Source organism: Musa acuminata, chromosome BXJ1-4, assembly GCF_036884655.1.
Source record: "Musa acuminata AAA Group cultivar baxijiao chromosome BXJ1-4, Cavendish_Baxijiao_AAA, whole genome shotgun sequence".
Lineage (NCBI taxonomy): Eukaryota > Viridiplantae > Streptophyta > Magnoliopsida > Zingiberales > Musaceae > Musa > Musa acuminata.
In genome coordinates, this window is record NC_088330.1 from 23,703,613 (window position 1) to 23,731,362 (window position 27,750).

At 42.3% G+C, this 27,750-nt stretch overlaps 2 protein-coding genes across 3 annotated transcripts; one reads left to right on the forward strand and one right to left on the reverse strand.

The window, feature by feature from the left end:
• Nucleotides 1–179: 179 nt before the first annotated feature.
• On the reverse strand, nucleotides 180–23,031 carry LOC135650668 (uncharacterized). Of its 2 annotated transcripts, none has more exons than XM_065170178.1 (12): nucleotides 22,662–23,031; nucleotides 22,423–22,566; nucleotides 22,184–22,299; nucleotides 20,858–21,012; nucleotides 18,925–19,013; nucleotides 18,253–18,784; nucleotides 17,861–18,040; nucleotides 3,494–3,678; nucleotides 3,289–3,368; nucleotides 950–1,061; nucleotides 596–670; nucleotides 180–521 (listed from the first exon to the last, which is right to left on the reverse strand). In XM_065170178.1, exons 1-12 carry the CDS (start codon nucleotides 22,941–22,943, stop codon nucleotides 336–338), a joined length of 2,136 nt encoding a protein of 711 aa, XP_065026250.1. In that variant the 5' UTR covers nucleotides 22,944–23,031; the 3' UTR covers nucleotides 180–335. The 2 variants fall into 2 exon arrangements, with proteins under 2 accessions (XP_065026250.1, XP_065026253.1); XM_065170181.1 differs by having other exon boundaries at nucleotides 17,861–18,037; nucleotides 22,662–23,027.
• Nucleotides 23,032–23,576: 545 nt separating this feature from the next.
• LOC135672107 (putative lipid-transfer protein DIR1) lies at nucleotides 23,577–23,894 on the forward strand. Its single transcript, XM_065180559.1, has one exon. The coding sequence runs from the start codon at nucleotides 23,577–23,579 to the stop codon at nucleotides 23,892–23,894; it is 318 nt and encodes a 105-aa protein (XP_065036631.1).
• Nucleotides 23,895–27,750: the final 3,856 nt, after the last annotated feature.

Consider the following 27,750-nt stretch of genomic DNA (forward strand, 5'->3'; position numbering starts at 1 on the left):
TCCTTCTGGTAAACTCAAGAGTAGTTGACTTTTTCTGGTTGACAAAGTCGGGTGATTCGTTTACCAATTTAGATAGATATCATGGAGCTAACCAGTCAATGGAATACCATGAGATCACACAAGCTGTACGCGTAAACTCAATTGCCACAGGAGACTCAACAATAACTCAACTCAGCAAATTTGCCATGAAAAATATCACAATTAAATTATAACAAATTCTTTGTAAGTTGTCAAGGATACAAAAGTTTAGAATCATTGCTCACTATTCAGATACAAGAATACAAAAATGTGGCCCGATCTAAAAGATTCAGGCACAAAAACTTCGCAGCTACTGTTCATGTCTGATGCTGGTCATCCTCATCACTACCGCTTTCGTCTTCTCCGTACACCATTTCATCGATTTCTTCATCTTCGTCATCGTCTTCTTCGGCATCAACATTATCTTCATCTTCATCTAGCATTTTGTCACCTTCACCATGACGCTCATCCATGGATGCTTTCATTCCAGCAGCTTTATCGATCTGAAACAGAATCAACCATGTTAGCAGAACCTAACAGTTCGCATAGTTTATATAATGAGTACGGTACCACCTACCTGTGTCATGATCAGTTGAAATCTACCAGATAGCTTTAATAAAGGTTCAATAGCCGCACATTTCAATTTTATCATCTGCCACAGAAAATACAATACCATGTAAGCCGACAATGGACAACCAACAGATGACTATGTGATTTGAGTATAGCTTTGCAGTTTATAGTAAGGTGATTACATAAATGAAGATGCTATAAGATTTTCAAGTTCAAATTTAAAATAAAAAAAATAAAAGGAAAAATGACAGAATTATGAATGCATATAAACAATTTACAACCTAAGAGGTATACCACATAGGCTTGTATGCAAGGAACAAATCAACAGGAAAATAATATGCAAGATTGCATCTGGGTATACCTTGTGTAGACCGTCAAGCATTTGGACTGATGAATCTTGAGATATGATAAATTGACCATGGTTGACTAGAATGTAATATATCCACGGAAATATATGCTTGGAACTGACTGAACTGTTGAAGAAAAATTAAGTTGTTTATTAGGCATCAGCATTGCGATACAATTTAATCCAGTGATACAATTCTACAAGCAGCAGTGCGACAGAAATATTGAAAAAGGTTAGACTATAAGCTGGGGTGGATGCTGACAGACTAGCAGAAGTCAGTTATAGATGATGTAGATGACACTTTCTCGGATTAACGAACAAATCAGTTGGCACTTGACAGTGATTGCAGCCTAAGTAGACAAATCAGTTGGCACTTGACAGTGATTGCAGCCTAAGTAGTTGGCATGGAAACAATAATAGCACCTTCAGAAGTGTGTACCATACAGGAATATTTCTTGAGGTACTAATTCTGTTTTATACGATTGATTTATGATAACTGTTGTGTTTAAAGTTTCCCAAATTTAGATCGACTGGTTGTACAATTAGATTAATAGAAGTCATAATATCTATCCGAAGTACATAAATTAGATTTTATTGCTGGTTAAAATTATGAAGCTAGTGGATTGTGTGACTGATGCTGGAGGCTCTGGAATGTGGGGCAATTCTAGCATATTTTTACAGCCCGACCCAACCAGAATCCAACCAAAAATCTCTCTAAGTTTCCTTTTCAAGTACCTGTAACCAGGATCATGATTTAGTGATATTACCACAAGTAACTTCTCAAATAGTCATCTAAATACTTTTAGGCATTTGATGAGACTCATCAAAGTTACCAATTTTTGGTGCCATATAATTCCTGTGAAATTCTGAGAAGATCTAACAGTGTTAATAAGGATCAAACTTAGCCACCATAAACCCAAGATTAATGACAAGACACCACCTCAAGGCAACCAACTATATTGAGTGATAAGGCCATCACCAGGACCAGAAAGGGGGGCCAGCCTATTTAGAACCAAGAATGAACCTCCAGTTTATATGACATGTTATGTGCGGACTTGCCTTTGGAGTTGAGTCCAACTAAAGGGTAAAATAATAATCTTCAATATCATTTGTTTTAGGGTTTTAAGAGAAGGATAGGACTCACACAACCTGATGTTCTACTGTTTCTTTTGCTGTCTCCACTGAATGGGAGGTTAGGGGAGGGCAGAAGATCATGCCAAAGCCAAGAGAGAGCACAAGATCGAGCCCCAAGCTAGAAAAGAGAATTCTAAGAGGTCATGGAAGCTCTATCTATATGCAGTATTTTTTACCTCAATAAAGCAGCACACCAGTCAATTTGCCACATTGCATAGCATGGACACTAGCACATAGTGTTCCAGAGACTTGTTGGCATGGGAAGTTGTCATCAAAATTTAAATCCTACCTAGAAATATCTGTTATTCTGAATTCTTAATTGTCATGATGCAAAAACAAGGCCCACAATAAAAGGGTGACAACTAAGATGAAGTTAGGCTATCAGGAAATTTTCTAAATGATAAAATAATGTATATTGTTAATCAATGGAAAACAGGACTTGGGACTGAAGCACAACTATTGTGCATGTGACTATGCAAAGGTTTCTTGACATATATAATATAGTAAAAAGGCAAGCAAGCAATTTTACTCCATAGTTTAACCTCTATATTGCAATATAACCCAAAAACTATGAAGCTACCCAGCCCTAACAGTCCTAGCCCAGCTTTTCAGGGTAAAATAAATTCGACCAAGATTTCAGTTGGGGTTTAGTTTGTCAAATTTTGTGGAGTCATTAATAAAGAAAGCTGGTAATGGTTAACCCTTAATCTAATCCAACCCACCTTGGTTGCATGCTGTTCAGGAGCTCAACTGACCGCCCGTCCCATCCAACTTAACTAAAAGGGATTTAGTGACCGAAGCTCTCATAAGGGCTTGCTCTGGTATGTAGAAGGTAAAAGGGCAAACATGACAAGGCACATTCTCCATATAGCTTAGAGGAGGTATGATATTTAAATCAATCAATACTGAACTCAATATTTTTGCCTTATATGGTTAGGATTGCATATGCGTAGACATTGATATTAGAACAATAATCTTAAGAGAGTTACAAAACCACCCCATTTCTCAATCCATATTTAGAAATGTTCATAAGAATTTAAAACAAACATAACTCAGGGACAACTGCCTAGTAATTACAAATCATTTTATGGATGGGAAATCACCGAATCTGATTCTTGGAATAGAACCCCCAAATTCAAGCATCAAAAATACAAGAATAAAGTCATTAACGGTTGCTATAAAGTCATTAACAGTTATTATATAAGTAAAAGTTTTCATACCTTTTTTTCAAAGCAGATATGAGGACTTCTAGAGATTTGCAAGCATCGATGGAGCTCATGGATAAGATATGCGCCCTTATCTACTCATATGAGAAAGACACAATCAGCTTTTACAGCTAGATAATCTCAATACAGCATACACGGCTATTTTTTATCAATAATTTACTTGTTAAATCTTATGACTAACCATATTAGAGACACAAACCTTCTTAGGAGGCATATTTACATCAACTGATATTTTCCCCCCACTATATATATCCAGAACAGTATTAGTAGGACTACTGGCATGATCTTTTGTCCTGAGATCAACCTTTTCGGTGACAATCCCCAATGCCTTTAGTCTATCCTCTATGCATATAGTACCATCCTCTTCCATTCTTTGCAGAACCACTGCACCAGTGAACAAATTTAGATTTGGACTTACATTTGAAAATTTGATTTTGGAAGTTAAATGCAAAAGCCAACCAACATGAGAGCTTGACTATAACCGAACAAAGCATTTAATCTCATTTCATAAGATGTTAATGGAATCATAATTCATATTAAAAATTAGTACTTCAACCAATATTAAAAATATTAATGAGTCCTGAATTTATGCATTTAAAGAAAAAGTAATGTATTGATAAAAAGAGACAAAAGGTCAAACTTCTATGTTTCTATCATTGCCGAGCAAATGACTATGAAGTTCCATGGAAAAATGAAGAGAAAACAAAGAGAAGCTTTATCTTGGTTTTTTCTTCCAATGAGAGACTTTGAACAAGAGGCATCTGATGAATTGAATTCAATGTGCTGAAAATCTGATCCAGACTACAAACAAAATAAAATAATTTTATGTTATTCAATGCTTTCTTTGCTTTTAACCTCTAGCTCAACTTGCTTTCTTCCATTATTAATAAAAAAATTTGCCAGGAAGAACATAAACTTCTATCCAAAAAATAAAGAAAGAAGGTTCGCTATGTTCGAAGTGATGCCTCTATATTGTGTTTCTTCAATTGGAAGAAGTGAAACAACCTCCAAAACAATAAGCTGGTAAATAAAATTCTAGTTGAAGTGTTATGATTGCATAGATGAATAAAGAGAACATCCAACCATAAAACTTATGGGCATACAAGCATGTTTATTTATAAGACTATTATGTAATGATGTGGCCCACCTTCCTTCAACTCTGGACTACATATGATATTGCAAGCCGAGCCAACCTTTCTTGGGCCTAAATCAAGCTTTCCAAATATGGCTTTCCAATAGTCATAAATGTCTATCATTAAGGAGTGCTCACTGAACATGGCCCACACCTTTTCCACCACACAATTGCTAGACACGATTCTTATATCACATTGAGTCAGCTACAAACACCGGTCCATCTCATCAATATCAAGCCCTACTAGTGCTGTCTCATGCATTGACCATGACTCGCTCAGAAGCTACGTCTCTCATGACATATGCAAAAGATCCACAGAACTTGGATATCATTCTCAAGTCAGATAGGGAGTTTAGCAGCTCCCTAATAACTCACTGATGAGGGACTGCAATGAAAAAATAGAACACCGACAGCATGAGAAAATATACGCCAAGACTGCTCCGTCACAAGGAGTTTTTGTTTCTATAATGTTTTAGCTAGTAATTTGGGAATAGTTACTAGAATACTATAAATAACAGGCCTCTATCAGTCCTAAAACATGTTAGACAATCTTTTATTTTTCTGTAACTCTACAGTAAAAAAAATTCTGTAGGGGCTTCTATTATTCCTTGAAATGAAGTAGCATCTAGTGTCATTCCTAATAACCATGTTACGTAAGAACTAATTAGCCTTACGTAGAAATATACGGTTGATAGCCAGAATGATAACTTTGTATAACATTTATGAAGCAACTGTATATCCGATCACAATATCATGCAAGCCACAGATGTCAGATATGATGTTGCATCTTGTTCTATATATTCTCAAACTGATGGCAGGACAATATTCAACTACATCAAACTCCATATGCAATGTTTTATACACCTTTGCCGTATTGTCACGGCCTTAGCTGGAATTGCCTAAGGCGTGAGGCACCCTTACGGCCAAAGACGCGAACTTAGTGTTAGGACTCTAGCTTGGAGAGTCCTAATTGAGAGGGACATTCATGTAAAAATGTTAGGACTCTAGCTAGGAGAGTCCTAATTGAGAGGGACATTCATGTAAAACTGTTAGGACTTTAGCTAGGAGAGTCCTAATTGAGAGGGACATTCTGTTAGGACTCTAGCTAGGAGAGTCCTAATTGAGAGGGACATTCTGTTAGGACTCTAGTTAGGAGAGTCCTAATTGAGAGGGACATTCATGTAGGAGGTTTTTTCTTAGAGAAGAATTAGGAGTTGTAAGGGAATAGGAGTCTTGAGTAGGAGTCCTATTAGGAGTTGGTTAGAAGTAAGAGTCTTAAGTAGGAGTCCTATTAGGAGTTAGGGTTTAGAAGCCCTATAAATAACCATATATTCCTCCTCTTTTCTCAAGCAATAGATGAATCTTTTCTGCAGCCTTTGAGCAGCAACTTGGAGGGAGGAACCCCTATAGAGTTCCAAGGAGGCCGATCCCCTAAAGAGATCAACCCCAAGTTTAGAATCTGCAAGGGTTCTATCACCTGGTATCAGAGCAACGTTCTTGGCGTCTCGCTGCCCTTTCACAGCCATCCATCAACCCTCCACAACCATCCAAAGCAATTCCCACAATTGCTTAAAAGATCGTCACCGAATTCCGCCATCATCTCCACCACCACGGATCATCCTTTGATCTCCCCGTGAATTGCAACAGGTTCTGGTTTCCTACCTTACTGCTGCTGCAATTTAGTTATCCTTATTCGAAAAAAAAAAAAAAAAAAAAAATCGTTCCTATATTGCTGCATAAACTTTTCGTCACAAAGTTTTCATCTTTACGACGAAAGATATATTGCAGAATTCCAGCCGCATAGCACCATCTGTTTGATCTTGCTACTGTGCTTTTTCTATCCAAATTTCTACGAAATTTTTATGATATCTTTGACACTTCTTAACAGTGGATTTCCCTTTGGTTTCATAAAAAAATTCTCAATATAAACTACTGATCTTTTATGTCCAATCTGCTGCACTTGAATTGCAGAATTCAAGCCGCATAGCACCATCTGTTTGATCTTGCTACTCTGCTTTTTCTATCCAAATTTCTACGAAATTTTTATGACATCTTTGACACTTCCTAACAGTAGATTTCCCTTTGGTTTCATCGAAAAATTCTCAATATAAACTACTGATCTTTTATATCCAATCTGCTACACTTGAAAACCTATGCTGCAGAAAATTTCAACTGCATATCGTTGCCTTAACCCATCTATTTGCAATCTTTTTTGAATGAAATTTCTTATAGACTTCATATATCATCTTGGCTTCCATCTAAGATTGATCTATTAAGAAATTCATCTCTAAAAACGATTTTATGTTGCTGCAAATTTTCATCGTAACCCGCTGAAATTTTTCGACGATAATTCTGCAATTGCAACTTGCACCAATTTCTTTGCTGTTATACTGCCGAAATTTTCTTGATTAAATTAGATATCCTTGCTGTCATATAAACTGTGATTTTGCTATCAATTCCCTCCTCAATTCTCTTAAGTTTTTGGTGGAAATTACGTCGAGAAACCGTTGTTTCTTCGACGACAATTCTACTCTTACAAGACAGCACATACTTGCTGCAACTTCCACGGATTTCTGTCAAACCTTTGCTACCATCTACCACAGATCCAAAACTTTCATCCAGAGCCCTAAAACTCTACCAAACCACACCCTCAAACTGCACCCAAAACAGCCACAAAACAAGCCTAAACCGTAGCCTACATCCACCAATCCACCAACACTTTTGACCATCACTTCTCTCAACCTATACATGCCTTTAACCCAACAGCAAAAGAGAGATCTTAACATCATTGATTTGGGGCCATATACTATGGCATCTAAGGAGGCAATCAATGCTAAATTCGAAGCCTTGGAGGCGCGAATGGAGGATAAGATTCGGACGCTCTTTACCGAACTCAGATTGGGCCGACCACTAAGCCCGAAGAAATCATATCAAGGAGAGAGCTTTGCCCAATCACACCAAGCCCGAAGAGATGACTTCCAAGAGAGGGGAAGCTCTATGACCAACCCCAACTATCCATGCATGAGAGTGGACTTCCCTAGATGGGAAGAAGGAGACCCGATTGGTTGGATTTCGCATGCGGAGCGATATTTTCGGTACCACAAAACCGCGGATGTATCTATGGTGAAAATTGCAGCTATACATCTTGAAGGGGATGCTATTCAATGGTTTGACTGGTTTGAACATACTTATGGAGTCCTTTCATGGCGACAATTCAAAGAAGAACTGCTGATTCGCTTCAGACCAACCGATTACGAGAATATTGACAAACAACTAGCAAAGATCCGACAAACCTCCACCATTCAGGAGTACCAAACCAGGTTTGAAAGGTTATCTAATCAAAATCATGATTGGTCTCAAAAACAACTATTGAGGACCTTCATTGAGGGCTTGAAGCCGGAGATCCGAGGAGAAGTTAAAGCGCGACAACCGTATACGCTTATGGCAGCCATCTCTTTCGCACGACATCAAGAGGAGCAATTGAACCATGAAGCTCGGAGGACTAGGGTCACTCCTCAACCAGTAATATTGAAGCCCTCAGCCCCCCCTACTGTCGACCAAGTCCCTGCACCAAAGAGGTTAACAGGAGAAGAGCTTCGGGAGCGATATGCGAAGGGGTTATGTTGGCATTGTGACGAGCCGTGGAGCCGTGAGCATCGCTGCAGTAAAGGAGGACTTCTTATGATTGAACCGATAGAAGAAGAGGTCATTGAACATCCAAAAGAGAGCTTTGAATATGAAGAAGAAGATGCAGAAGAAGAGCCACAACCGACCGAAGTTACGGTACATACACTAGCTAGCTACTCAAACCCGCAAACGATGAAAATTGAAGGCCTTCTCAAACAACAACCAATCACTGTTCTCATCGACACGGGCAGTACTACTAACTTCCTAAATAGTAAGCTTGCTGTTCGGATATCATTACCTATCGAGAATCACTGCAGGTTTGATGTTAAGGTCGCCGACGGACGGATTTTGAATTGTGATCATAGGCGCTTGCAGGAGAAACTATTGCTGCAAGACCAAGAGATAATTGCAGATTTCTTCCTTCTCCCTCTTAACAATCATGAGGCCATGCTCAGAATTAAATGGTTGACGACATTAGGTGATATTTCCTGGAATTTTATGAAACTAATTATGAAATTTTACAGTAAGGAGAAACAGGTGACATTGCACGGGAAACGTGGGGGCGACATAACAACGATTTGCACACAACAAATGGAGAATGTTTTGCATAAAGCATGCAGCGGCTTTTTGGTACAACTTGAGCAGCAAACTAAGGGAGAGCTAACAGAATTTGAAGATCCAAATCTACTTCCTTTGCTTGCTGAATTTTCAAATATATTTGACGAACTGCGCAACCTACCTCTTACCTGTCGGCATGATCATTGTATAATGATTCTTCCAGGAAAATCTTCAACAAATGCTCAGCCATATCAGTATCCACATCTCCAGAAGGATGAAATAGAAAGGATTATAAAAGAGATGCTCGAAACAGGAGTTATTCGGCCAAGTTGCAACCTCTACTCTTCGCCGGTGCTACTTGTATGCAAGAAGGACGGAACAAGGCGAATATGTGTTGATTACCGAGCTCTCAATGGCATAATCATCAAGGACAAATACTTTATTCCAATAGTAGATGAATTGCTAGATGAAAGGGAGCACAAATCTTTACAAAGCTGGACCTTTGATCCGGGTATCATCAAATACGAGCATGCGAAGAAGACATACGGAAAACCACCTTTTGAACACACAACAACCACAAATTTTTGCTTTCTTCAACAAAAGGTGGAATATCTTGGGCATATCATATCAGAGGAAGGTGTGGCAGTGGACCCCTTCAAAATTAGAGCAATGCAAAACTGGCCGACCTCGAGAAACATAAAATTGCTACATGGCTTTCTGGGTTTAACAGGCTACTACCGCAAGTTCGTGAAAAACTATGGAAAGATCAGTGCACCACTTACTTCCTTACTAGAAAAAAATGTCTTCCAATGGTTGGACAGAGCCTCCGCTGCCTTCGACAAACTTAAGGCAGCCATGACGACGACGCCGGTGCTAACACTACCAGATTTCAACCGACCCTTCATTATTGAGGCCGACACATCTGGAGTCAGAATTGGAGCCATTCTCATGCAAGATGGTCGACCACTCGCATACACTAGCAAGGCATTATCTCCCTTCGATCAAAATATGTCAACATATGATAAGGAGATGCTCGCCATTGTGCGCGCAGCAACGAGGTGGAGATTGTACTTGATCAGGCGATACTTTCAAATCAAGACCGACCATAAAAGCCTAAAATATCTCTTGGAACAGAAGATATCTTCCCCCGAGCAGCAAAAATGGGTAACAAAACTTCTTGGATTTGATTTTGAAATAACTTACAAAAAGGGGAAAGAGAATGTTCTTGCAGATGCGCTTTCGCAGCTACCCGAGCAAGTTGAAGTTTCGACCGTTTCACTTCCGACCAGCGACTTCCTTGAGGATATTAAGATGGAATGGCAAGAAGATTCAGATACTAGTAAGATTATAAAAAAATTGGAGGAAGCACCAAGCCCCATGGCTCATTACAATTGGGACTCAAAAGAATTACACTATAAGGGACGCATTGTGCTTGTGACAAATTCTACTTGCATCTTCAATAGCAGATTTTGGACAAAGTTATTCTATATGCAGGGTACTAAATTGAAAAGGAGTACGACATATCACCCACAAACCAACAGCCAACCGGAAGTTTTAAACAGGTGCTTGGAGACAGCCCAAAGTCACCCACCAAATATGACTACCCAAAGAGAACTCCAGACCCAGCCAAGTGCCATTATTGATCGACGGATCGTGACTCGACGACGACGACCCACTAATGAAGTGCTAATACAGTGGGCGAACCTACCAAAAGAAGATGCCACTTGGGAGAACTATGACGACTTGAAGATCAAATTCCCAGAATTCATGAATCATCAGCCTCGAGGACAAGGCTGATTTGAAGAGGGCGGGTCTGTTAGGACTCTAGCTTGGAGAGTCCTAATTGAGAGGGACATTCATGTAAAAATGTTAGGACTCTAGCTAGGAGAGTCCTAATTGAGAGGGACATTCATGTAAAACTGTTAGGACTTTAGCTAGGAGAGTCCTAATTGAGAGGGACATTCTGTTAGGACTCTAGCTAGGAGAGTCCTAATTGAGAGGGACATTCTGTTAGGACTCTAGTTAGGAGAGTCCTAATTGAGAGGGACATTCATGTAGGAGGTTTTTTCTTAGAGAAGAATTAGGAGTTGTAAGGGAATAGGAGTCTTGAGTAGGAGTCCTATTAGGAGTTGGTTAGAAGTAAGAGTCTTAAGTAGGAGTCCTATTAGGAGTTAGGGTTTAGAAGCCCTATAAATAGCCATGTATTCCTCCTCTTTTCTCAAGCAATAGATGAATCTTTTCTGCAGCCTTTGAGCAGCAACTTGGAGGGAGGAACCCCTATAGAGTTCCAAGGAGGCCGATCCCCTAAAGAGATCAACCCCAAGTTTAGAATCTGCAAGGGTTCTATCACTTAGCTTGCGTTGCCTAAGTCGCGAGTCACCCTTGCGGCAAAGACGCGAACTTAGCTTGCGTTGCCTAAGTCGCGCTTCGCCCTTGCGATATTGCTCCGCAAGAATCAGCCCACTTGTAACCTCTCGCAGGTCCCGAAGGATCTGTAAAAGAGAAAGTTGGTTAGTTCGAAAGAACGAGCAACGGACAAGTCCCGAAATCTCGCGAAAAGGGGAAGCTTTACAAGCAATTCAGCGAGCACCATGCGTGCACAAGAGAAAAGAGGGAGAGGGAGAAAACAAGGCTTTAGAAGGATGAATGAACAGCTGCAAGCCCACAAACAGCCGCTCACCTGGTCCCGGGCGCGAAGACAAGTTCCCGTAAAGGCCACGTGCGAACTTACGAAAGAGAGTTCAACGCCCGGTATATAATCGAAGCCCCATCCAGCCCTGTGCCACCCGGGGGGTTCAAAGGGGCTGAGATGGCTGACGTTTTGGTGAGCGGAGGCAGATTACCGCAACCCTCCCGCGGCACGCGAAAACGGAGCTGTTTTGGGGCTGTTTTGCTCGGTTCGGTGAGCGGTCGCTTTGCAACGCTGCAGCTTGTTCGAACTTACATTTTTACAAGCAAAATGACCCAAAACCAAGAGAAAACATGCTGTCAAGCAGCTGTACATGCAGGCGTGAGCGACGAACGATTCGTTGAACAGAGTTGTTGCGGGTGCGCGACGACCGTTCGTGACATTCTCCCCCACTTAAACTGTCGACGCCCTCGTCGACGCTTGTTGGTAATTGTTGATGACTTCTTCTTCATGTCGCAGGGCGTCTTCAGGCTCCCAACTGGCTTCAGTTCGGGGAAGCTTTCGCCACTTCACCAAGTACTCTGTCTGCTCAGCTCCGTTGGGTAGCTTTATCTTGCGGTCCGCTAGAATGGTTTCCACTCGCTTCTCGTAGGAGGCTGTGATGGGAGGTAGCCGAGTTGGAACATTTCGGGAAGCATCTCGCGGATCCGAGTGGTAGGCTTTTAGGTTGCTGGCGTGAAGAACGTTGTGAATTTTGAACCACGCCGGCAGCTGCAACTTGTAAGAGACGTTGCCTACCCTGCTGATAATTGGGAAGGGCCCTTCATACTTGCGCACCAATCCTTTGTGGACTCTGTTCTTAAAGAATTGGAGTGATGCTGGTTGGAGCTTTACCAACACCAAATCGCCAACTTTGAACTCTTGCGGTCGCCTTCCCAAGTCTGCCCACTTCTTCATCCTTTTTGCCGCCTTCTCCAAGTAAGCCCGCGCAATATCTGCATTTCGATGCCACTCTGCGAAATGATAGGCTGATGGACTACTCCCAATATACTCAATTGCCATGGTGTGCGGAGTCCACGGTTGTTGTCCTGTAATAATCTCGAAGGGGCTCTTGTTGGATGCAGAGCTCCGCTGCAAGTTGTAGGAGAATTGGGCAATGTCCAACAGCTTCACCCAATCTCGTTGATTAGCACTCACGTAGTGCCGGAGATATTGCTCCAAGAGCGAGTTTATCCTTTCAGTCTGGCCATCCGTCTGGGGGTGGAGGCTTGTAGAGAAGTATAACTTCGACCCCAACAATTTGAACAGCTCGGTCCAGAATCGTCCTAGGAACCGAGCGTCTCGATCGCTAATGATATTGTGCGGGACTCCCCAATACTTCACTACATTCTTCATCATCAGCTTGGCCGCCTCCTCTGCTGAACAGTGTAGGGGAGCAGCAATGAAAGTTGCATACTTTGAAAACCGATCGACCACCACGAGTATCGATCCGAGTCCCCCTACAAGTGGCAAGCTTGATATGAAATCCAAGGAAATGCTCTCCCATGGCCTTTCTGGTACGGGCAACGGCTCCAAAAGTCCCACCGGCTTCCGCTGCTCCACCTTGTCTTGTTGGCAAGTAAGGCATGTTCGAACATATTCCTCCACATCAATCCCCATCTTCGGCCAGTAGAAGGCCCTCTCCACGAGAGCCAACGTTCTGTTAATGCCTGGGTGTCCAGCCCAAAGGGAATCGTGACACTCTTTTAAGAGCTCACGCCTTAAATTGTCCACTCGGGGAACATAAACCCTATTCCCTTTTGTGTAAACAAGTCCCTCCTGGACCCAAAATCGTCGTGCCTTGCCTTGCCTTCTTTGATGAGCTGCATCAGGATAACTGCCTGGGGATCACTATACAGTCCATCCCTGATTCGGGAAAGGAAGTTGGAGTGCAACTGACTTGCTTGGCCTCTGCCCTCCAGTTGTACGGCATTCACGCATTCCACTTTCCGACTCAGCGCATCAGCCACGACATTCGCCTTCCCGGGCTTGTACTCCATTGCCATATCAAATTCAGCCAGGAAGTCCTGCCATCGCGCCTGCTTTGGGGAGAGCTTCTTCTGAGTTTGGAAATAGCTCAGGGCGATGTTGTCCGTCCTCAGCACAAATCGCGACCCAAGGAGGTAGTGTCGCCAAACTCGTAGACAGTGGATCACTGTTGTCATCTCCTTCTCATGCACTGGATACCGCCGCTCGGTCTCGTTGAGTTTGCGGCTCTCGTAGGCCACCGGATGACCTTCCTGCATGAGTACCCCCCCAATAGCGAAGTCCGAAGCATCTGTATGGACTTCAAAGGGCTCTCCATAGTTCGGCAATTTGAGCACCGGTTCTTCTAGAATAGCAGCCTTCAGATCTTGGAATGCTATCTCACATTTGTCAGACCACTTCCAAGGCTGCTCCTTCTTCAGCAACTCCGTCAGTAGGGTTGCCCGCTTCGAATATCCCGCTATGAAGCGTCGATAGTAGTTGACGAAACCAAGGAAGGATCTCAACTCTGGCACCTTCTTTGGAGTTCGCCATTCCGCAACTGCTTGCACCTTCGATTTATCCATCCGAATGGAGCCATCACCGATTCGATGCCCCAAGAATAAGATCTCAGTTTGAGCAAAGTAGCATTTCTCCCTTTTCCCGAACAAAGTGTTCTCCCTGAGAACCTTGAAAATCGTCCGAAGGTGCTTGACGTGCTCCTCGAGCGTTTGACTGTAGACGACGATATCATCCAGGTAGACGACCACAAACTTATCCAAATACTCCTTGAATAGCTGGTTCATGAGAGTGCAGAATGTGGCCGGAGCGTTGGCTAAGCCGAAAGGCAACACCAAGAACTCAAACGCTCCATACCTGGTCACACAGGTAGTCTTCGCTTCGTCGCCTTCAGCAATGCGCACCTGCCAATACCCCGACCGAAGGTCGAGTTTTGAGAAATACTTAGCCTTGCCCAATCGGTCGAACAAGTCCGCAATGAGCGGGATGGGATACTTGTTCTTCACTGTTACTTTGTTGAGGGCTCGGTAGTCGACGCATAATCGGAGGCTCCCATCTTGTTTCTTCTGGAAGAGAACTGGAGCTCCGAAAGGTGCTTTAGAGCTGCGGATGAGACCACCGCTTAGCAGTTCACCTAACTGCTTCCTGAGTTCTGCCAACTCTGGCGGGGGCATGCGGTAGGGTGGTCTCGCTGGAGGCTTCACTTCCTGGCTCCAGCTCGATGCTGTGATCCACGCCTCTGCATGGTGGAAGAGTCTTCGGCAACTCGGGTGGCATAACGTCTTTGAACTCTTTTAGGACGTTCGCCACCACAGCAGGTTCTTGAATGGCCTCCTCATTGAGTGGCTCTAGCTTCATAGCAATCACAAATGTCAATTCGCCTATTCGCACCCCTTTCTTCAGTTGTAATGCCGAAATGTGTTGGGGCTCCGTAGTTCCTCTCCGAGAGACGGGAACCACGCAGGGGTCATCGCCTCCCATCATACATAGGGAGTTCAAGAACGGCATCGGCACCAACTTCGCCGCGTGCATAAACTCCATTCCAAGAATCACTTGGAAGTCGTCCAGTGGCACGGCCATCATGTTGGTGTTTCCGCTCCAAGTCCCGATTTTGATGGGAACTCCCTTCGCCAACCCGGAGATTCGCCTGGCCTCCGAGTTCACCGCCTTCATTCGGCTTGGGCTCTCCTCCAAGGTCAACCCAAGTCACTGTGCTTCACGATCGGCTATGAAGTTGTGGGTAGTGCCCGTGTCCACCATTGCACGGGTCGTTTGGCCATTTAGCTTGATGTCCACATACATCAGCTCACTACTCCCTGCTTTTTGTACCTTTGTCTTCATGTTCTCCCCCACTTGACCCCGCATAGCGTTCAACAAACGCATTGCTCCCATTCGGGATCCTTGCGACTCGTCGTCGTTGCTGGATTCAGAATTGCTCGAACTAAGAGCAACAGCTTTGCCCTTGTCCGATCGGGGGGGTGGATGGAAGCCGTTAAAGCATTGAGTGCCTGTTTTTGTGGGCACTCCCTTACCATGTGCGGTCCTCCGCACAAGAAGCATCCTCCAGGTTTTGAGGCCTTGCCTTTCGGGTTCGGCCCTTTGTGGGAGCTCTTCTTCTTTTGTTCGCCCCCAAGCTCCTTCCCTCAAGAATGTTTTGGAGGGCGATAGACTGAAGATTGTTTCCTTCTTGCTGGGTCTTCAGAGGAAACAAAGTCGGTGAGCCTTTCTGCAGCAGCAATTGCCCCGACCACATCGGTAACATTCCTTCGATTTAGCTCCTGTTGAGCCCATGGTTTCAAACCATCGAGGAAGCTGAACAACTTGTCCTTCTCGGACATGTCCTGTATGTCCAGCATTAGTGCAGAAAATTGTTTCACATAGTCTCGGATGGTGGTACTTTGGCGGAGTTGTCTCAACTTCCTTCTTGCGACGAACTCTGTGTTCTCCGGTAGGAACTGAGTTCTCAACTCCCGCTTCAAGTCCTCCCATGTGTCGACTCGACACCGACCTTGTTGGATCTCCTCCCAACGAGTTCGCCACCAAAGTTTCGCATCTCCGTTCAAATACATTATTGCTATAGAAACTTTGGTATCTTCAGAATCGGGCCTCGTAGCTCGGAAGTATTGTTCCATGTCGAACAAAAAGTTCTCGAGCTCTTTGGCATCTCTGGCCCCTCCACATCCAAGAGGCTCAAGTGGCCTCAAATTTTGTGGCGGTGCAACGCGGGTGTTGCTTCCTCCCGCATTTAGTGTCCTTGTGAGCATGGCCACCTTTGCAGTGAGTTCCGCCACAACATCCTGTAAGTGTTGCACGGAGTCTTTGGTGTCATCAGACAGTCGGTCGACTAGGGCCTCGACCTTGTCGATCCTGGACTCCACTTCCTCTTGCGAGCTCTCTACCCCAACAAGCCTCTGTTGGCCATGGTAGAGTTCCTCCATGCTCGCTTCAAGAACATCCAGGTGGGTTTCCGCCGTTGTGAGTCTCTCCTTGTGACTCTTTTTCCCAGTTAGCGCTCCAGATTGCGCTTCCTCCGCTCGCGGAGAGTAACCAACTTCTCGCTCATCCTGTTTGCTGCCGCGCTCCTCTTGAGCGACTCCAACAGCATGAGAGCGAGTGTGCACATGCAGCCCACCTGCGGCTGCTTGGGGCAAGGGTCCAGCTTGCCCCGTCTTGCTTGATTCGCCACGATGCTTTGCCATGGTGAAGTTGCGAAGTTCGTTCGCTGTTCGCTCGAAGTGCTTGCCCGCTCTGATACCACAATGTCACGGCCTTAGTTGGAATTGCCTAAAGCGTAAGGCACCCTTGCGGCCAAAGACACGAACTTAGCTTGCGTTGCCTAAGTCGCGAGTCACCCTTGCGGCAAAGACGCGAACTTAGCTTGCGTTGCCTAAGTCGCGCTTCGCCCTTGCGATATTGCTCCACAAGAATCAGCCCACTTGTAACCTCTCGCAGGTCCCGAAGGACCTGTAAAAGAGAAAGTTGGTTAGTTCGAAAGAACGAGCAACGGACAAGTCCCGAAGTCTCGCGAAAAGGGGAAGCTTTACAAGCAATTCAGCGAGCACCTTGCGTGCACAAGAGAAAAGTGGGAGAGGGAGAAAACAAGGCTTTAGAAGGATGAACGAACAGTTGCAAGCCCACAAACAGCCGCTCACCTGGTCCCGGGCGCGAAGACAAGTTCCCGTAAAGGCCACGTGCGAACTTGCGAAAGAGAGTTCAACGCCCGGTATATAACCGAAGCCCCATCCAGCCCTGTGCCACCCGGGGGGTTCAAAGGGGCTGAGATGGCTGACGTTTTGGTGAGCGGAGGCAGATTACCGCAACCCTCCCGCGGCACGCGAAAACGGAGCTGTTTTGGGTTGTTTTGGGGCTGTTTTGCTCGGTTCGGTGAGTGGTCGCTTTGCAACGCTGCAGCTTGTTCGAACTTACATTTTTACAAGCAAAATGACCCAAAACCAAGAGAAAACATGCTGTCAAGCAGCTGTACATGCAGGTGTGAGCGACGAACGGTTCGTTGAACGGAGTTGTTGCGGGTGCGCGACGACCGTTCGTGACAGTATACTACACTTAATAAAAGAATCTTTCAACATCTGCATGTTTGATCCTTCCCATGAATTAATTTGCTAAAGATAAGCCATGATGTTGTGTAGCCATTCCTCCAAAATGAGACAATAACTTACTGAAACTAAACTATCATCGGTTCATCACCATGATCATCAAAGAATTCCGAGTAGGAATCAGGATACTATATTGAGGAGGCTCAGAAAAAAGAATCCAAACTATATGATCGTCCTTTGATGTAATGACAGACACATATCCCAAGGCAAATTTTACAATGGAGAAAATAGACCACATAAGCAGTTTGCAACCGCAAGAGTTGATGTGATCTAAGTTCATTAAACCAAGGAACACTAGTGGAGCTAAAAGTAGTATCAGAAAACAAGTGGATGATTTGGCAAAAAACTGTTTTGAGTATTAGCAATAACAACAACAATCCTACTGACTTAATTATGGTTATTCTTCCAGGTCTTCACTATGCATTTCAATAAATAAATATATGTAATTTCACTACCATTCTCAACACTATAAAAAAGTATTACCTTTTCTATGTGCAGACCGAGCCTTGTTCTTATTGATAATTGGATCGACCTCCACATTCTTGATATCTGTAATCAATTTTGTCACATTGTGCTTTCTTTTCTTATCCTGTGCATATAGTTTCGGAACTGGAAGAATAGCATCTTCTGCATTTGCTCGATCAAGTGCAGTCACCGTTTCTGCTACAGATACAAATTTAGCACCTCTAGAAGATATAAAAATAGTACAAAAAAGAATTCAATAGTGAAAAAAAAACAAGTAATATCATTTCATCAGGCATTAAAATATGGAACTACGATACTACTGATTTGCGACAAACATTGTTCATGTTTTTAAGCTAAAAGTATTCATCGTATAATAACATAGTCCCTTTTAGGTAATATGTATAGCATACCTTTCATGTCCATAGTTTGTCCTTTCTGAGAGATCGAAAAACTGTCAATTGGTATAAGAACACCGCCTTTGAAGTCACCTAATTTTATGTCAACACCATACTGTACCAAGAGTTTCTGAAATGATGGCTTTACCAGTGAACCATAAGCAACAAATACTTGCCCAGAAGCAGGTTTGGGTACATCTAGAAGTTTTGCAGAATATATTGCCACATCAAATTTCTTTTTTGACTCCAGAAAAACTGAGATTCTTGTAGGTTGACAATTGCCCAATTCCTCAATGCTACTTCCGTACCAAAAATAACAGACACCCATTTCTGAGATGGCCAAAACAGATAGTCCCTCTCCATCCTTGCCATCATTATCTAACTTTTTGCAATCAAGAAAAATGGCTGGATGATCCATTGAGAGGATACAGATGGCAGATTGCTTTTTACCACCGCCCACTTTCCATATGGCAACATGTCTCTCACCAACTCCAGATGTCACAATGTATTGGCCATCTTCACTGAAAATCATGCATCGAACAGCCACCTAAACAACTTTGTGGTGTTTAGTCAAGTTGATTAAAATGACAAACAAGGCATATAATGAGGATGAAATGAAAGAAGGAAAGAAAATAAAGGACATGGAATAAAAGAAAGGATGATCCACGTTGCAAGAATATAACATACCGGATGTCCAGGAAACTTCTGTATCTTTTTGTTATCTGAGCAATTGAAAGTTTTCAACTGACCAGCAGCAGTGGCCAATATTTTACCATCTGAAAATGAAAACATAAGCTCAGTTATATAAATATCATTTCTTTTCATTAAAAGGAAATAGAGACTAGGTTATCTGTCATGTCCATAAAGCTTAATGATGGTGCATTTGTTTCAAATATGCCTTCAGAATAAATGAAGGACGTTTATTCTTGTAAAGCCTCGTATACCCATGAATATTGAACACCACAAAAGCATAGAATCAGGAATGAAATGTCCTTTAACATACTGCATAAAGTACATGAATATTGATCCTTGAATTGTGTTTATAAACAACAATCCACTAACTGGTCATAGATTACAGTATATCAATCCACACATAGTAGTAATCTCGCCAAATTAGCATGTAATATACTTTCCCTAAATAAAATTATGCACAAGACTGCTGTTCACCACCTCAGAATTAAATGTTACTTTAAAAAGAGAAATGAAACTATGCAGATATAATGGCAAATTTACCTTAGGTTTCATTCCAATAAATTAGAAACCCAATTGATGTGAAAACAGGATTTAAAGGCCATCTCAAAAGAACCATGGGCATCATGATCAGTTTCTAAATTATGCGTTGCCAACACACCAACTTGATACCATTTGTTGGTTCGAAAGTAGATGCAACTTGATAACACTTACAATAAAGAAAGTTTCTGGCAAAATAATCTTTGTCTCCATTTTTCCACTTCAAATTGCATTTGATAAATGGAGGAATGTAGTCCAAAAATAGAACACCTCAAACTTCATACTACCTCAAAATGGTACTTTAGATAGAGATAAGAATATGCAGATATGGCAAATGTGCATTAATTTCAATATCAAAAGAATATAAAACTAATTTAATTATGTGAAGAGAACATCTTGGTTTCCGAGAGCCACTTAAAGTACACCCTGAGCATCATGATCAACTTTTGAACTATATGTTGACAATATACAAACTTAATTAACATTTGTTGGTTTGAAACAGTTGCAGCTTAATAACAGTTATTGGCAGGCCAGTCCAAAAGTTTTTGACAAAATGCCGACCATAATTCATATAATGAACTAACTCTTCGAAGTGCATATTTTAATTGAAAGAAATGTCATTTGCAGCTCCTACCTAGATACTCGAGAATTATGAACTACTATCTAATCAAATGGATGGTTAAATTAATGATGATAACACCAGTTATTTTCACAGTATCTAGCTTCTTTTTTTAATGCCTTGAAACAAGTCCATATGGCTTCCAATAAATTAATTATAGAGAATCAACAAATTTAGCTTGACAAAGATTAATTAATTACACAAGGGAAGAGACAACAATAGCTACAAAAGGTGCTGGTTGGTTGATGGCCTATAACTGAACCTTTTCAAGAAATTTATGAACGGTGGGGTTTCTGCGCATTGTAAAGTATATTCCGTTCTTCATACAATATGCAGCTTAAACATGAAATAATGTAGTCTCCGACATTTCAGGCACTAGTTACCACCAGAGAAACTGATGCAGAGTCCAAATGGCTAAATTTCACTAGATGAGAAGCATCTACAAGCAGTTTGTAGGTAAATACTAGGAGTACTTTCTTAAGTCTCAATAACCTGGAACACTTTCTGAAGTGTCAATATCCTACGAATTATTTCCAAAATGTCAATATTCTAGATTGAGAGTTCCTACAACTAGAGGCAAAATGAATGTGATAACATGCTAATGGTATAGTTAAGATAAAATAACATCTGTGCCACAACATAAAATCATATTCTTGGATGCAATACACGACCTTCCCCAATTTATGATGAACATACACACTAATATAAAGCCATAACTAAAACCAGGATAAACAAACCAAAAGCATTCAGCTTCAATATACAAAACCTTACCAGCAGAAACTGACACAGAAGATATTGGTTTTGTAAATGCTCTAAATCTGCCTAGTGTGCTCCCTGTTGATGTATCAATCTGGCAAACCATACCATCAACACCTGTTGTGTATACATATCGACGAAGCATGGAATAAGAAACAGCAGTAACACCCCTGCCATTTATCAAATTCTGCCATTAAGCCTAAAGTCATAGAATTTATGCAAGAAGAAAAATTCATATGGAAAGAACAAAGAAAATTAGATCCTTTTATACAAAGAACTGTATCTGAAAAAGTCACAGAATAAAGAATCATAATTGGGAAAATAACACTTATAATAACATCCCTAGTTCAACATATAACTCACTTTGCCAATTTAGAAATGAGTTAGTTGAAAGCTATACTTTGTCTTATACAAACTGTGATCAGAAATGATCCAACTAGAGTTCACTTATCAGTGTATCATGCAAAAGATATGTTTCTTCAAAGATTTGTGAAATGAAGTCACAGTACCAATCTCATTAGAAGATTCAACTATATTAAACCATGAACATCAAAAAAGGACCTCCATTTCTGCCAGCAGATTTAAATTGTGAATTATAATGAATGTCATAAATTTCAGCAGAACAACTTCTCTCCAGAGAAAAGGATTAACTCAATTAATTGACTGTTTTCAGGTGAGCCACAAAAAGGAATCTGGAAATCTATGGAATTCTCAAGGAGAGTTCTCAAGATAGAGCAAAGAGTATATACAGGATTCATTCTACCTAGTCAAGATCAAAAGGAGATATATTCACAAGCATGGTGAAAAGCAAATTTAGTTCAATTGAGTGTTGAGAAGAAAAGTTACAATAACATAGAGAGAGAGAGAGAGAAAAAAAAAAGATAAATGAGTGTTATGCAGAATGCATGGGCATAACCCTACAAGACAGCAGTGTGGAGGTCCTGAAAAAGCTGATTATCAATTGATGCAACAGATGGAATGCTTGTTCTCATTGTTAATAAAGAATCATACGACAGAGTGGGAAACCAGCAACAGACTATAACGAAGGTTCAATGACCAGGTAACATAGATTTCAAGGTGCAAACTAATTTATCATAGGAGAAGACAAGTGAGGCAACACAGAATCTGATCATCTAATGATATTACACTGATCATGTAATAAAACTTAGAACTATGAAAAATGTGGAATTTTTAGAAGAAGATGAATATGTAAATTTATATAATGCCATCAATCTTGGTTCAGTAACATATATTTTTCCCTCCACAAACCAAACTAATTTACACAAAAAAACCAGCATATTCCAAGTCAACCTAGTATAGTACTTTGGATGTAAACCTCACCCAGGATGACAGTCGCTGACTTTCCACCTCAACTGACCAGCAGAAACATCCAGTGCCAGAACATCACCATTGCCCGTTCCCAAGACCAAAATAGAATTTCCTGGTTTTTTTTTCCTCTTGCAAGGCAGAAATCAAAGAGACATCAATACGCGCAGAATCACCAGCAGACGCCAAATATATCAATAAATTCATAACTTTAAGGCTTTTTTCTTTTTGGTAATGACAAGAAGAAAATAAACCTTTTTTTCTAGTTGAACCCATTTCATGCAAGTATAGTCGAGAGAAAGGTGCCCGCTTTTCCGCTGCGACAGCAAGCTCGAAGCATCAGACGGTGCAATATCGGAAAACTCGGTCTGCAACTGACCCTTTATGGTGTCCCATATCTGCAGCCAAAATTCAAGTCTAAACACGGTAAACACGAACCAAATTTCAAATTGTTACCACCTAAATCGGCCAAAACATTGAGGGATCGGACAACCTTAATTCGACCGTCACCGGAAGAGATGGCGAAGAAGTCCAAAGAGGGGCTGAAGGATGCGAGGAGGTCTCTGATGTTGGGAAAGCTCATGCTCATCTTGAAGCGGTAGAGAGCGATCGGGTCGTGTAGACAAACTATGAGGTACCCGAGGAAGCTGAGGAGGAGCCACGGAAACCCTAGTAAAACCCTAGCTTGCTGACTATGAGACGGGAAGAGGACGAGCCGCCCAAACCCTAGTGGAAGTAAAGGCGGCCCACAAACAGGCGTTAATGGCGCGGTCATCGCTTCGGCCCATTATGTGTGGCCTAGCCCAGGCTCAATGTAAATGGGCCCTTCGTACAAAGACCATTGAGGTCGCAGGCCCGAGCACAAGTAAGCTTCCACGGACTGAGGCTTAATGTATTGAATGAATCCAGATCGAGAACACAGGTTAGAGATTCATCTGCTTCCTCATATCCTAAAGGAATCAGCATATGCATGCACTGTCTTGGCTTTTTGTTGCTGTGTACAATCTGATGAGAACACAACCAGCTGCTGGTTTTGTTCTGATGAAGCCTCTCACCGAACTCACGAGCAAACAAAGTGAAGTTTATCCGCCATGGGAAGTGTGTCAACTTTCTTCACCTTCAGCAGCAGCAGTAGCAGCCTTAGCATGTGCAGTAGAGGCGGGCGTCTCATACTACAGACAGATCCTCGCTGCTGGGCAGCACCCCCCATCCACCAATACAAAGAACATGCAGCAGCGCACGTTATTAATCGTGTGGCTTCCGAAGCCGTCTCGTGATCCCCAGATCCGGACAAACCTCAGTCACGGGTTTCATGTTGCACCAGCACTACATATCTCCGGTACTGCCTCTTGTGGTGGCAATCCAACCCGAGGAGCAAAGAGGGAGAGAGCAAGAGAGAGAGAGCGCGATGGAGTTGAAGCTTAGGGCTGTGGTGGTCGCAATGGCGATGGTTCTCCTAATGGTGGCGGCATCCACCACGAAGGCGGCGGACCAGAGCCTGTGCAAGATGACCCAGGAGGGGCTGGCGGCGTGCAAGCCGTGCATCGCGATGGTGAAGCCGGAGGAGAAGCCGAGCGAGGCCTGTTGCGCGGCGTTGAAGCAGGCCGACCTGCCGTGCCTTTGCTCCTACAAGAACTCCGACCTGCTGCCCTACCTCGGCATCGACCCCAAGCAGGCCATGCAGCTCCCCGCCAAGTGCAACATCGCTCCTCCCCAGCCATGCTGAGAAGAGACGCTGCGCCTGCTCTTTCCTTTTGTGTGCTTGGTGGTGTAGTGGTTGAAGAAGACATGCAAGTGTTGTTGTAGGTGGCGTAACTGTGTCCTTTTTCCCTTCATTCCTTCTTCTCACAACTCCATGTTTCCCGTCATGTTATCAGTAATAAACTACATCTACATGCACTAAAATGGTATTCATCTTCTGGTGTTTGACAATCTGAATTCTGATCACGGTTCCGTGGACAAGAAAGTCAATGGCAGAGATTTCCTACCAGAAACATTCCTTTATATACACACATAAATATTTCCAATTACAGCCATGGAATGGAATTTTATACTCTTTGTTACAGATCATGATCTGAAACTTCTTTAATGGTAAGGAATTCACAGTAGAGAATAAGTTTGTTCTATATAAGCCTATATAGAAGGCATCTACTTACTGCATCTCTCCTCACATTCATCGTCTCGTATCACGCTTCATGTCTGAACAAAGAAAGGATACTGAAGGAGGAAGGAGGAAGTAACGATGGGGTGGCAGAACAGAGAGAGAGAGAGGATAAAGCTCTTGGACTGCCAAGTCCAGAGAACATATTGTTCGAAGTCGACTTTACCAAGGAGTCATCACCCTTGCAAAAGAAATCTCCAAGACATGCTTTTGCTCCTGGTGAGATGATGGAGGGCAGAAAAACTGAGCAAAGTTGAATGCATTGTTCGATCCTTTCTTCCTCACGTAGGATGCATTATATTCCCTGTAAGAGGTGAGCCATCTCACAGGATCAGGCTTGCAACCACTGATGCACTGAGCAAATGATGAATATGTTCTTCTCTTTTGTGAGTACAGGTGACTTTATTCGTTTTCTTTTTTTTGTATAACAGGGAAACAGACCTGTAAAGATTTATATTGGAGATTCTAAGCTTATTCCCAGCTTGAGATCACCTGCCTTTTCATATACATGCCAGTAGAATATGTAGGTAGTTCCAATTGAGACAACAAATTATTTACTCTTTCTTTGTTTTATGCTTCTATCTCTAACTCTGGAATGTTGCAGGAATAGGAATTTGGGCTTCAGAAGAAATCAGCAGACGTGAGAGTCTGTAAATGTCTCTATGACAAGCAAAAAAACCACAATGGCCATTTGGTCATAGGTACTGTGGTAACTATCACCAAATGTAAATGTCTTCAAGATTTATTTTCTAGTATTTTTCTCTCTTGAACGTAAATAGTGACGTTAAGGTTACGTGCATTGATCCTTTCCAGATTTCATATTGACGGGAGCATTGGATACACAAGATAAATAGTGATGGTAGGTTTTAAACCCACCAATTAAGCTAGTTAACATTAAAAATTTTTAGATAAAATTTTAAATTTTATATTTTTATTGAGAATTTACTATTATATGATCAATATTTGAAGTGTAAAAAAAATTATTAGATATGGTTTCAAACTCTTTCGTAAGTAAATGAGTCAAATTTATAATATTTTATGTGTAGAAGTATCAGATAAGATTTTGTATCCTCATTGTTGATAAGTTTGATACACCACCACCATGGTCAGTCTCTGTTGTTCAATAATAGTCTAGCTTCGATGTAAAACAGTTTCTTCAATAATTTTTCTTGTCTTCTATTCTTTCCAACATGGTATCAGAGCAAGTAAGATGAGCGAGACTTCACGATCATCGAAGCCTGTCATTCACTAGATCTCTTGCCTTTACAGAGCAAAGAAGGGGGAAACTCTTTCCCGTCAGACTCGCTTCCCTGTCGGACTCCCCTCTCCGTCCGTTGTACGGTGCATGACGCCTTCACTGCTACCCCAGCTGTTGTCGTGACCACACCCGGCGTCGTCATCAGGTGCGGTTATAATAACGAGGGCCTGTTTTGGTACGATCGGTTGCTCGCCCTCGGTAGTGGATCCCTCTCCAACCCTTGCTCGCTCCTTCCCTCTTCTCCTTCATACTGTCTCGCTATCAACTGTCGATCCTTAGTTCCTACTAAGAGCTAATCGGTGTAGATTTCTCAACCAAATTGATGTAGATTTCTCAACCAAATCATTACAGATTCTTTCTACTATAGCTTCCTCCTCTGCTGCAGCATCGTTGCAGCTTCCTCTTACTGCAGCTTCCTCCTCTGTTGTAGCATCACTGTAGCTTTCTCCTCTGTTTTAGCATCGCTGCAACTACCTTCTCTGTTGTAGCATCACTACAACATCACTGTAGCTTTTTCCTCTGATGTAGCATCGCTGTAGCTTTTTCCTCTACTGTAGCATCGCTGCAACTACCTCCTCTACTACAACTACCTCCTCTATTGCAACTTCCTCCTCTGTTGTAGCATCACTATAGCATCGCTACAACTTTCTCCTCTGTTGTAGCATCACTGCAGCTACCTCCTCTACTACAGATACCTCCTCTGCTGTAGCATTGCTGTAGCTTTCTCCTCTATTGTAGTATTGCTGTAGCTCCCTCCTCTGCTGTAGCATCGTTGCAGCTACCCCCTCTGCTATAGCTACCTCCTCTACTGCAGCTTCCTCCTTTGTTGTAGTATCGCTGTAGCTTTCTCCTTTACTGTAGCTTTCTCCTCTGCTGTAGCATCACTATAGCATCATTGTAGCTTTCTCCTCTGCTGCAGCTTTCATAGCAGCCATAGCAACCGTAGCTACCGTCGTCGCAGCCGCAGTAGTAGCAGCGATCTGCTCTTGCCTTACTTACTAAGCCTCTCGCTCGTAAACTATTTGCTTTGTATCGATCCAAGATTGGTATCCTTGATAGGAGCTCCAAACCATATGAGTATATCTCTCTACTCTGATAAGATTTTCCTAACTGTATGAGAAAATCTCTCTACTCTATTGAAGAAAATCCTCCCTCTTAATATGTATAAATAGGGGGAGAATAGCTTCAATATAAAACAGTTTCTTCAATAATTCTTCTTTATCTTTTATTCTTTCCAACGTACGTAAGTCTAACCAAGCAAGAAATGACATGAAATAACAGGCATACATATTGATGGCAGGGTTCCACCTTATCATGGTCCTCCTTGCTGGTCTCATGAAACGAGTGCTCGATATCTCCAGCTGAAATGGAGATGCCAATGTGGGGACATCCCACCCTGCACTCAGTTGTGGAAAAAGAGGACAGAGCTCAGGAGGCACTTATCATGCCAACTATAAACATTGAATTGAGACAGAAGTTAAGGCCCTGTCTCAAATCAGAGAGCACTGTGGACCAGATCTTGAACATTGTAGTGTGTGGATTTAGTTGTAATCTTTATAGTGATGCTTCAGCTTCAGTTTTGCAGAACAATGTCTCTGAAAGCTATCCACAATAGCACTTGAACTATTCCGATCAGTGTGCCACTTGGAATATGGAAGAGAGAAGACAGCATCATGAACTTTGATGCCATTGGAAAGGAGAAGGTTTGGATGGTGATATGAGCCCACTTGATATTAATTAGGTAGCAAATTGCACTTGCAGCTGGAAAGCACTTGATAATTGTATGACTCAACACTGTTAGCAAAAGCCAATGATACCTCATCACAGCATGTGTACTTCATCACAAGACTGACTGGCATAAATGATGCTTCAGAAGGTGGAGACTGTGGCAGCCACCTGATAGAGACCATGACAGCCTGGTTGGGTGGTCTTTCTTATGATTTTGTTAGGGTGTCACAAGCAATCTATTGATACCTGCAAATCCTCTCTGGACCACATATTTTTTTTAAGATTGTCTAGATCAAAACCTGTGGTTCCAATAACACTTTCAGATTTGACATGTAGAGGCTTCTCCTATGCAGATTACTGTCATGATGATAAATTGACATAGTATGAAATGATGTTAATAGAAACATATTAAGGACCTTTTACCGGAAAGAACAG

Coding starts and splice junctions, on each gene's coding strand:
- LOC135650668 (XM_065170178.1), bottom strand. CDS start 22,943: ATGACCGCGCCATTAACGCCTGTTTGTGGGCCGCCTTTACTTCCACTA. Junction 22,300..22,422: donor GGGTTCAACTAGAAAAAAAG/GTTTATTTTCTT, acceptor CTGCCTTGCAAG/AGGAAAAAAAAACCAGGAAA. Junction 3,679..17,860: donor TCGGTCTGCACATAGAAAAG/GTAATACTTTTT, acceptor TCACTGGTGCAG/TGGTTCTGCAAAGAATGGAA.
- LOC135672107 (XM_065180559.1), top strand. CDS start 23,577: ATGGAGTTGAAGCTTAGGGCTGTGGTGGTCGCAATGGCGATGGTTCTC.